Source organism: Vulpes lagopus, chromosome 11, assembly GCF_018345385.1.
Source record: "Vulpes lagopus strain Blue_001 chromosome 11, ASM1834538v1, whole genome shotgun sequence".
In the NCBI taxonomy this organism is placed as follows: domain Eukaryota; kingdom Metazoa; phylum Chordata; class Mammalia; order Carnivora; family Canidae; genus Vulpes; species Vulpes lagopus.
Genome location: NC_054834.1, coordinates 10,220,573 through 10,232,748, shown reverse-complemented (window position 1 = coordinate 10,232,748; position 12,176 = coordinate 10,220,573). Strand labels below are relative to the sequence as shown.

The following is a 12,176-nucleotide window of genomic DNA, read 5'->3' as shown; positions in this document are numbered from 1 at the left end:
CCCGACATGGGACTCAATCCCAGGTCTCCAGGATCACACCATGTGCTGAAGGCGGCGGTAAACCGCTGAGCCACCCAGGCTGCCCAGAGACCCGAAATCTTATAAACTAATGCAACCCATATAATTAACTTATCAAATTATAATTTATAAAATCAGAGCTCAGTCTGCACCCAGGGACCCAGTGGTGGATACCAAGGTAGAAACATGGATACACTTGATCACTTATCATCCACCTTTGTAATTTTTTATAAGAGAACGTTCTGTACTTTAAAAGATGATGGCTTTTTTTTTTTATTCATCAAAATTCAATGGTTAATTTTTGGTCAGTCAGCAGTTCGGATATGCCTTTATATAAAATACATGAAAGGATTTTATGACTCAATGACTATCAATTAGTGTTGTTTCCTGTGCTGCAAGGCTGTTAAGGCTACCGCCATAATATGGGTGTGAATATTTAGGTACTTTCATAGCAACAGCTTGCAGGGAAATCACTCGGGAAATGCTCTATACCATAGGAACACAGCCACGCCATTCACATACGCGCTTCCTATTTTATATCTTCCCACTTCCTTTCTCTGCCTTAGAACCCCATCCAGAATTTTCCTGCCCTACTTGTGCTCTGGCCATTCAGAACACACCAGGCATTCCGATGTTTCCATAACTTTATGCTTATTCTTCTATTCTAACTGCCCTCTTTCTCCTGTTTAGTCCATCTGCCATTTATTCAATTGTTTCGAGAAGCTTCCCTGACACCCCTCTTCCCCCTCTGAACTAGCCAGTTCCCCAGTGTTCCCACAGCTAACTGAGCACACCCCTAGCCTGGCTTGTACCCACTGGTTCCTTTTTAAAATTGACGTATAATTGACATACAGCATCATATTGTTTCAGGTGTATAACATAACGATTTGATATTTGTATATATCACCAAATAACCACCATAATCAATCTAGTGAACATCCATCACCACACATAGTCACAAGATTCCTTTTTTCTTGTGATGAGAACCTTAAATTTTCCACTCTTAGCAATTTTCAACTGTGCAATTCATTATTGTTAACTATAGTTGCCATCCCATCACATCCCATGACTTACTTATTTTGTAACTGGAAGTTTGTGCCTTTGGATCCCCTTTACCCATTTCCACCCCACCCACCCCTGCCTGACCTCTGGCAACCACCAATCTGTTCTCTGCATCTGTGAGCTTGTTTTTTCTGTTGCTGTTTTTGTTGTTCTCCATGTAACTGAGATCATACAGTATTAGTCTTTGTTTGACTTATTTCACTTAGTATAATGCAGCTGAGGTCCATCCATGTTGTTGCATGTGGCAAGATTTCATTATTTTATATAGCTAAATATTCTAATATAGGGATCCCTGGGTGGCGCAGCGGTTTGGCACCTGCCTTTGGCCCAGGGCGCGATCCTGGAGACCCGGGATCGAATCCCACGTCAGGCTCCCGGTGCATGGAGCCTGCTTCTCCCTCTGCCTGTGTCTCTGCCTCTCTCTCTCACTGTGTGCCTATCATAAATAAATAAATTAAAAATTAAAAAAAATGGGATCCCTGGGTGGCGCAGCGGTTTGGCGCCTGCCTTTGGCCCAGGGCGCGATCCTGGAGACCCGGGATCGAGTCCCACATCGGGCTCCCGGTGCATGGAGCCTGCTTCTCCCTCCGCCTGTGTCTCTGCCTCTCTCTCTCTCTCTCTGTGACTATCATAAATAAATAAAAAATTAAAAAAAAAATTAAAAAAAAATATATATTAAAAAAATAAATAAATAAAAAAATAAATAAAATAAATAAATATTCTAATATATATTATACATATGCATAATAATCACAATGGATATTTAGCTTGTTTCCACATCTTGACTCTTGTATATATCTTTTCAAGTTAGTGAGTGGTTGCATTTTTTCTCTCCCCTTTCCACTTTCTTCTCCAGTCAACTCCTCATCATCTTTTAAAAAAAAAAGATTTTGTTTATTTATTCATGAGAGACACAGAGAGAGAAGCAGAGAGATAGGCAGAGGGAGAAGCAGTCTTCCTACAGTGAGCCCGATGTGGGACTCGATCCCAGGACCCAGGGATCATGACCTGAGCCGAAGGCAGATGCTCAACCACTGAGCCACCCAGGTGTCCCCTCATCATCCAGTAAAATTCAGTTCCCAACTGGTCTGGTTGCCCAGGCCTACTGAGGGCTCCTCACCTGGGTTCAGGGCATCCCTTTCTTACAGGACCACAGCTACATAGGGTTGAAATCCACAGTTATTGGTTTGACTGGAAGCACCTAAGACAAGATGCTCTTGCCTTTTGTGTCTGTATCTCTGGGTCCTGGCTTAGAGCCTGTACCATAGTCATTGGGTAACATCTCAAACAAAACTGTCTGGAGGCCACATAGGGCAAACCATGCCTTGTCCTTCTTTGATTTGGGGAGCACTGGAAGTAAATTAGGGACGGGCAGGGACAGAGTGAACTGTACATTCCCATAACTAGAAGCCAGAATAATACCAACTACTGTACTGTGGCAGCAATTTATTCTTAAAAAAAAAAATAAGTATAGCTTCTTTCATCACAGGAGTGCTCCCGATCACTTCTTTAAACTGGATGATAGAATAAAAAATACAGAAAGAGTAATTTTGAAATATCAACAAATTCACCTAACTAATGTGCCATGACAATAGGCAATTGGTAAGAGTAGCAGTATTGTATGTAAGTAAGAAAATAGCATGAAACTCAATAAAAAGATAGATTTTCAGGTTATTAAATGGAGGACTAGACAGAAAAGGAAATGAGATGTGTAAGCTTGTGGTAACACAGTATTGGGCTACACATAACTTGGATAAAATCTGATTTAGAGTTGGTATGTTTCCATAATGCTGACCTCTCTGCTTCAAAATCAAATGTATTGGGTTGAGTTAAAAGCTAGTGTTTTGTTTTGTTTTGTTTCCCCTCAACTCTGGGCTTGACTATTTTATCAGTAAATTTAAAAATAAAAAAGAAATGCATCCCTCTAAAGAGCTTCACAGTGGTTTGCCACTAAATCACAGTGTGATGGCCACACTGGTTTATTTCCTTCCCTTTCTCAAGTGACCCAGCTCCCTCCTTATAGAGCTACTGATCATCTTGCATTACCTGCCCCCAGGCCCCCTGCAGGATCTACCTCTCCCTTGAGCGTACTTCTAGAATACTCTCTAGGGCATCTTCGTGTGCTTGCAGAGTCCCCTCTGTCCACCCGCAATGATGTCCAGGGTTTGTGAAGCCATCCAAGTAGAGACTTACTTCTGCCTCTGCACCCAGGACCTCCCGGAGCCATTAACCATCTAAATGCCCAGGTGGCCCAACACTTTGTGAAGTCCTGCCACAGTGAGACCACACAAAGGGGGAATGTACCTCTCCTTAACTGATCCACTCCCTATCACCTATCCTCAAAGCAGCATTGCTTGTGTCCAGGGACAGATAGGTCAACCCTCACATGGGGAACAGCCCCATTCTGTTCCCACCCATGCCATTATCCACAATAGGCTTTGCTCCCAGGAGGCTGGGCTAGGGATGCTGACTCCCAACATGCGGTTTCATTTCCACCACCACAGCCCAACAATTAAAATATAAAAGTTTCCTTGCCTGCCTCCTTATCCTGCAGCTCCCAGGTAACAGCAAACCTAAAGATTAAGCCCTCCACTCAGCCCTGTCCACATTCAGTTCCAGGCATGCAATTTCTAGGGATATCAGGGGCTTTGGGTGCAAGGTATCCAGGGAATGGCTGGGTCCTCACCTTTAGACGCTGCCATTATTGAGTTTTATATCCTGGAGGATCCTGGGATTCCTTGCAGGAATCTGCCTCAGCCACTGAGAGGAGTCTGTAAGTGCTGACTCACAGGATGGAGGACACATCAGGGATCATTCAGGAATCTCAGGACTGCATCCCACGTTTGAGGCTCTGGCCGGTCCAGCCAGCATGATGTGAGAGACGATAAAGTATGGTGGTTTATTTAAAAAGAGAAGTCTTAGACAAATTTACCTCCCAAATTTTTACTCTTTTCTATATATATTAAAGGGCCAAACTCCACCCAAGGTCCTGGGCAGGCCCACATAATCTTGACTCACTTCTTTTGTTCATTCGATAAACGTTATTTCAGGGCCCCTTTGTGCCTGGAGCTGTAGAAGGAGCCGAAATCTATATTCTAGAGACGGTGATGAGGGGAATAAACAAATGAGAATATTAGACTCTATTAGTGCTACGAGGTAAGCAAGCGAGAAGACTAGATGGGGAATGAATAGGAATTTTCAAAAACTTTATCATGGGAAATTGCAAGTATATACAAATGTAGAACAAATAGTAAAACAAACAGTACATGTCTACCACTCAGCTTCCACATGCTCAACCCAAAACTGCCTTCTCTTTCTCACTCTTCTCCCCACCCTACCATGGATTATGTAGAAACAAATCCCTGATGTCATATGTTACCTTATACATGTCTTGGTGTACATCTCTGAAAGAAAGGGAATGCCTTTCTTTCTGTTAGGGTGGTCAAGATAGGTGTCCCCAGGAGGTGGCCTGGGAGAAGAGATATGTGGATAGCAAAGAGAGCTGCAGACACAGAGCCAGCAAATGCAAACATCCTGACATAGTTGAGCATCTGCCAAAGGACCACTGTGTCTGCCCTGGAAGAGACAGTGAGAGCCAGAGGGGATCCAATCCTACAACAGCATGAAGTTCCTAGAAGGAGTCAAAATTCTTACAGCAAGACCTAGATAATGCTTGCCGTGTGCCAGGAATTCCTCCAGTGTTTTGCATATGCTAACTTGGGTTATTTTGCACAACAACTCTGTGAAGTCATGACCACCATTAATATTCCTACTTTACTAAAACTGAAGAAGCCTGGACACAGAAAGCGTGTCAGTCCGTTTGGCTGCTCCGATGAAAGACCACAGGCTGAGCAGCTCGTAAACCACAGAAATTTATTTCTCACAGATCTGGCCACTGGGAAGCCCAAGAGTGAGGCACTAGCATGGTCAGGTTCTGGTAAGAGGCCTCTTCCCAGTTCATAGCACCTTCTCACCGTGTCTTCATGTGAGGGAAAGGACTAGGAATTTCTACAGGGCCTCTTTTATGGGGCACTAATCCCATTCATGAGGGCTTCACCCTCATGATGTAAGCACCTCCCAAAAGCCCCTCCTCCTAATACCAAAAGCTTTGAGGGTTAAGATTTCAGCATATGAACTAGGAGGGGAGAGGACACAAACCTTCAGACTGTAACAGGAAGGTACTGCTAGTTACCAGCTGGTTATGAGCAGCCTCAGAATTAGAACCCAGGCAACCTGGTTTCAGAATTCAGCCTCTTAATCCTTTCAGGTAGAACGGCTCATCTATTACCAGGCACATTTCTGTGCAACTCCGAGAACCTACAGGTGCGAAGACTCAGAGCACTGCCTTCCAGTTCTCTTTGGACGGCCCCACATCTCTCAGGGGCCCCACCCCAGACTACCACTATCTCCAGATCTGGATACTGCTCCTTAGCCAGCTCATCTTTTTCCACTTCCCTCCTCTCTCCACCAAAGTCTCTTTTCCCTGTGTAAAGCCCCATGATGGTAGGGAACAGGTCAGCTGGTCATCACACTGTCCCCTCATACTGTGCCCACAACATAGTGGGTACTGAATCAATGTTTGTGGGAGGAAGACATTAATGAGTGAAAAGAAGTGATGTTTGCACTGTAGCAGATAACGATAATGTTCCACCTAGGTCCCCTGGATTCACTCTTTTCTGTGAGTTGCCTCCACCCTCCTTGGGGTGAGGGGCTTTCCACAGCCAGCACCTGCAGCTCTTCCTCCATCCCTCAGGCTCCAGTATGCATTTTCTCCTGAGACCAAAGAGCCAACAGTGCCAAGGATTTGATTTCCAACCCTCCCTTGACCCCAGGGGCTGTCTGTCAACCAGGACTGTCAGGTGCTGATTGAGAGCATCCAACTTCCTTGTCTTAGGGTGGGACAGCTCTGAAACTTCAGTCAGAGTCCGCAGCCCCTATAGGATCAGAATCCTTCCCTTCCCCATCCTATTTCTGGGGAACCCAACCTCAGACATTAGGACACTTTGAAAATTCCTCTGTTACCCAATATGGCTGGTTATTAGAGCATTATTAGGAAGTTACTATACTTACATTTTTGTCAGAAAATAAAAATAAAATAAAATTTATCCTACAAAAAGTAGTGGAATCCATGTGATTTGACATTGATGAACAAAAGATATTTTTAAGATGTGGTTGTGCCTGGGTCATCACTGCAAACCTCAGGCACTCCAGCTGGAGACTTCTGATGGGCAGAGAGTTGGACGGTCAGCATCTAGCACATCACCATCTCTGCAGGGAAGTGGGCAGAGAGCAAATGGCAGAGCTGGGCTTGATATTAAAACTCACAAAACTGATTTCTAACTGTTATGTTTGTATTACATAACAATCATGAGACCTAGGGGGAAAGCCTAGTAGGATAAAACCCACATCAAATAGGTTGTTGAGATAAATATGGCCAACATTCCAACATGGATCTACTGGTATTTCCTTGACCTTTTCAGAGAAGACTTGAGGGTAGTAAGTGGAAGCATTGATTTTTAAAAGAGTCTCAAGGGACCAAGAGACACATGTTTCACATCTACAGTATAAGAAAGTCAAGGACCTAATGCACATAAATGAACTAGGGAAGCTACATCTAGGCAGCCACTGCAGGTCAATCGGACCTTACATGGGAGTGAACTGTGATGAATGCATTTATGAACATCCTCATTTAAAAACAAATGGTGCCACTATTTTAGGGTTTTAAATGGAAAAGTTAGTAGTAAAAAGAGCTGCTCCAAAATCCATGCTCTATGAAATCCACATAACTCATGAGGAAAATGATAAAACTATAGATCATGGGCAATTATGCTCCAAAGAAAGGTTTTGAGCCTGCTGCATTCACAAGTCCCTCTTGGAATAAAGGCATAGACATAGAATAGGTAAGTTGCCTCATCATGCTGCCATATTTTCATAGTTAAGATTCATAATAATAGAATGTTGTAATCAGTGATTTCTCATGAAAAGTATTGTGACTGCAAATGCTCAGATTCAAGAAACCTGAATTCTTTACCAGGCTGTAGGTTATGAGTCTTTCAGAGAAAGAGAAGATGGGGCAAGTACTGGAGAAAGACCCTTCCTTCATGTAGTGACATAATTTATGGTGACATTTATATGGTGTCATACATATGACATCATCCAGTGCTCCTGAAAGAGACTCTATCAGAGTTTTTCTTCTCATCACCATTTAGTGTTCCCAGATAACAAAGATGTGCACAAAGCACTGTAGATATGGGAATATGGATTTTTTCTCATTATGATATGAGCACCCACTATCCATCTTGGTATGTGGGTATAGAAATAAACCATTGTGAATCCTAAGGAAAAGTTTAGACAAGACTCCCTGCATGCGTTCACTCTCAAATCAGCAAGCATAGGATAGATTCATTCACCATGTTTTGAGATGAGGCAGGAATTAAACTCCAAAAAGGGTGTCCTTACAAGGATAACATGGTAGAAAGGAGATCTCCTTTCTCTGGTCTGTCATGAACAACCCTGGCCTTGGCGTCAAAACACTGCTTTCTCCATAAATAACCAACTATAAGAAGCCCGAGATAAGTAGGGAAAGCCAAGTTTTCAGAGTTCTTTTTGATGTCCTCCAGTCTGAAATATTTTTAAGTGGCTCATATGTCTTTTAAGTCATGAAACTCGCCTCACCTAATAATCATGTTATCTAGCTAGTAGCTTCCTTCAAGCTACTCTTTAAAAATAAGTCAAATAACATTGGAGAATACAGTTAAAATATCAAAATAGAGAATATAGTTGCCTGTGTCTACATTATTTCCAAAGAGGGAAGATATTTGTAAAGGTGAGTTCTAATTCTGAATAAGGATGAGTAAAAAGTCCTCATGCACAATACGAACTGTGAGAATGATAACTAGCATTTACATACATGATATATGCCAAGTATTTCATCCTCATCACAACTGTGTGGATGGTACCATCTTTACACTCATTTGATCCATGAGACAATGAGGCATGATTTACTTAAACTCATAAGCAAAGACAGTCTGGTTTCAGAGCCAATGCCTTCCTTAACTGGTACAAAGTTATTTTTAAAAATTATTCCGTTCTCTAAAATTGGGGGAAGGCAGGGGATCATCTTAAGAAATTAGTCTTTCCATTAGGAGGTTTTTAGACTATCTGTGAATTATAGAATGATAGCTTGATGTATTCAAGGCCCAGAATCCATATGGAGGTGATGTGAGAACTCTAGGGCTCTGCAAATCCTTGCTTGGGGAGCTTCCACATTTACAAACAAGACTGCACCAGAATTCAGCATGACTTTTGAGTTTGGCCTCGAAAATGCAAGTATGTAATACAATCAGACTTCATTTGGGCCATCCTTTGCTACTTAGGTATATTGGCAATGAAGGATCTGAAGGCGTAAACTTGGCAGCAACTTCAAAATATCCAATCGGTCCCAGAATGTCAACATGCTCATTATGTACATTTATTGTGCCCGGACTCCTCGCTGTCGAAATCTACCCTGAGTCTCCAATCAAGAAGAAGTACTGATAGGAACACTGCTAATATGACATGACTGGGGACAATACAGAGTGACATGACCCGAGGTGATGAAGGGAACACTTATGGTTTCCTGACCATTCCCTCCCCCTCCCTGCCACATATCTTGATGCATATTACATCCCTGCCTTGGCAGTCACAGACAGAAAAGCCCAAAGATATTTATGAAGCTGCATCCATCACCACCACCAATGGTCCACCTGAAATGCTGTCAGTGTGCAGATTGACTCGTACCCACTGTCTGTGTGTACCACAACCCCTCGCCTTAGGTTCTAGCCCTACTTTCAGGAGCCAGAGAAGCATCTCCCCAGAGCCCCCCATGCCTTTCCCAAAGACCAAGGGAAATAATGAGTCATCGAGGTGGCATTTGTCCCATGAAGAAGGAAAGGCAGCAAAGGGAAGAAGCTAGGACAAGGATATCGAGGAAATAAACATGAAAAATCAATAAAATCTGTACATTTGTGGTTGCTTCAGCAACTTTCCAGAGCAGTACAAGTATACCTGTTCCCGCCCCGTAACAGGAAGGCTTAGAGTCTGCTCTTAGGTAGCTATTTTGTTTCAGATTCAGAACCATAGTTTATCCTTTATATAATGCAACCTACAACATATAAATGGGCCCTATAGCTGAACAATACACTCCCGTCTTAAATGTAAGGATTTCTCCAGTATACCACTATATCCAGAGTAAATCGGTAATTAGCCATTTGAACTTTTGATTGACCTAGATGTTAGGGAAATGTCTTACAACTTCTGAAAATATTTTCACTTCATTAAATGGGAATCACTGTCTATCTTTTTCAGAAAACATTCTGCACGTGCTGATTTAAATTTTTTCACCCAAAATTCGTAGACAAATTTTGCATATTCAACACTAGCACCAAACTGTACACGATTTCATTTACTTTGAGATTATGAAGTTTATTTTGGGATCTCTGTGAACCTGGGGTGGGGGGATGGGTTTCCATTGTGGTTTTAACTTGTATTACATAAAAGAAGTGTAAACACAGCAGCTGGCACGTGGGCTGAGACGGTGTGCCGATAGGCAGCATCTGTCCTGGCAGTTTAGGGGAGGTATTCCCAAAGATCTCCTCATTTCAAGAGTGAAAAAAAAGGCACACAATACAAACTCTTTCACCTAAGATGCTCAACCACAAAGCAGGGAGAGTTTTCACTGACCATCCACCACTATTTGCTTCATCTACACTATAAAAATAAAAAAACAAGACCAGGGCCAACCTGAAATTTAAATCCCATGGTGGTAATCTGGGATAAGACAGGGTTTCTTTGAGGCTGATGAATGAGAATTTTTTTTTCTCCTTAAAAAAGGAAAATCATTCCTGTCTTTTAGGAGAGAGAGATAAAGGCAAAAGACACATAAAGTCATGAGTCCAAGATGGATTTTCACTTCTTAAGAAAAAATATGCTGGGTCAATGGGATTTCTGTAGAACTAGTTACGTGAAATTTGGTTGTAGATGAAAAAAGAAGCCAAAGAGATAAGGATATCACGTTAATGAAAAAAAAAAGGACTAAATTCCTCTCCCTTTTGGTGTTTCCTCTGACAATTAGCATTCCTGTCCTCATCAGATGTTATAAAACTCTAGGCAAATTTCCAAAGGAATGAAGCTATCAGATATATTTGGAGGGAAAGAAAGAGGGAAGGAGGAAAAGAAAAAGAGAATGGAGAAAGTAAGAAAGTAGAAGCTTCCGGGACATTCTGGCATTAATTTTTTTTTCCCACCAAGTCTTAGTCTTGGCAGGCTTTTGCTAAAATGCAGGAATTTCATGGATGTGGGAACTGGTGATGGAAAAATGCATTATTATACACAACAATCGTTGTACTTGAGAGGAACTATATGGGAAAAAATAACACCCTAGAATAAATACAAATGAAATTCATGTATCAAAACCAATACTGTGAAAATAGTTTAAATGTTTCTTGAATTTATATCTAGTCATTAACCTAAATGCAGATTTTAGTTCAAGCTACTCTCCTGCCTCGTGGTCAGAAGGCCTGAAAACCTGTGGCGTGGAAAATTGGCAGGATAAAGAATATTGAATTGGTCTCCATGGAAAAACAGGTTTTGGCAGCTATAACCTCCTCCTTGAGTAGGTTCCCTCTACCCAAGTCAAATTCTCCTCCCGATTTCACTTTTGTCCTAGGAAAGAGACCGAGGGAAGGCCACATATTAAACAGCAAACAGAGAGATGTCCACCTGGCCATTCACCAAAGGACCTTCCTCATTGGCCTTGAATGCCGTGATCGGTGTGAGGCCCCCTCTGCCCATACCCCACCCCCCCCCAAACGTCCCAACCCTAGACTCCTCCTCTAAGAGCACAGAGACCGGAGCTTTCCATTTCTACCAACTTTGGTTTTCTTCTTCCTTGGAGAAGAAAGTGAGGCGAGGCATCTGCCTTATCCAACCACCCGAAAGGAAACTTCAATTCACAAATAAAAATGATGGATTCATTTGCAGAAATCCTTAAAATCTGGTCCTCCCCTCTACTCCTACTCCCAACCTATTTGAATCCCCATTCCGTCCGCTCACCTCAAGTCAAAGAGACATTTCCCCAGAGTTTTATTTAGGCTGGAGGACAAAATCCAGGGACTTCTCCAAAATCACTGGTCCATCTGGCAAGACCCTACCGGCCCACTGAACCCCCCGGGACCCACCTCGCTCTCCCCTGGGGCTCCACTAAGCAGCCCAGGGTTGGGGGAGACTTCTCTCTTCCCGGCCTCAGGTCCAACCATCCCAAGAGCCCACAGCTTCCAAGGGCATGTGTGCCAGGCTCCCTCCCATGGGTTCTGGGCCCTTTGCATGAGCCATTTGGAGGGAGAAGGCCCTTCCCCCACGTGAATGTGTATCCGTGTGCTGTGCCGATGCCTCTCTTGGTGGTTTCACCCTAATCTTTTCTCTCTTTGCAGCTGGTTAATAATCCACTAGCAAGTCAGGCTGCAGCGGCAGTAGCCATGGGCTCCGTAGCAAGCTCACAGGCCTTTGGCAATGCCCTCTCCAGTCTTCAGGGGGTCACAGGTCAACTAGTTACTAATGCACAAGGACAGGTGAGTGGGAGATGGGAACAAGAGTGAATTTTTATGGCAGATTGAACTCGGAAAGGAAATGAATTTCTTTTGCATGACAGCGATATGTAACCGCATCCATTCAAGGCGAATAAATAATGTTTACTAGCAATGTCAAGAATAGGAGAGGGGTTGGGAGGTGTTTCTATATTTTAGAAGCAAGATTTTTTTTCCCCTTCTCCTGGAAGGTCTAAGTTTTATTTTGTTTTCATTTCTGTACAATGGCTCGTGTTCTGACCTTAAGTGAAGGAAATACTTTTCATGACGGGGCTTGCTTGCTTGTTTGCTTACTTGCTTTTTTTTTTTTTTCTAAAGGTAAATTTTAAAAATAAATATTTCCATTTTGCTATTTTATTTATTCATTCTTTTGAAACTTGGACCATGGGGGAAACTGGTCATCTTCCTTCCCTTATCGCTGTAAGATTTCTAAAGCAGCCCTAAGCAAGCCCATTTCTGAGTGGGTGGGGATGT

General features: G+C 42.7%; 1 protein-coding gene across 2 annotated transcripts in view; it reads left to right on the top strand.

The window, feature by feature from the left end:
• The window catches only part of POU6F2 (POU class 6 homeobox 2), a 474,961-nt gene that overhangs the window by 410,592 nt on the left and 52,193 nt on the right, over positions 1 to 12,176 (top strand). For both annotated transcript variants that reach the window (XM_041722284.1, XM_041722285.1), the window contains one exon: positions 11,550 to 11,687. In XM_041722284.1, the coding sequence (XP_041578218.1) occupies positions 11,550 to 11,687 (138 nt within the window). The remainder of the gene's footprint in view (positions 1 to 11,549; positions 11,688 to 12,176) is intronic.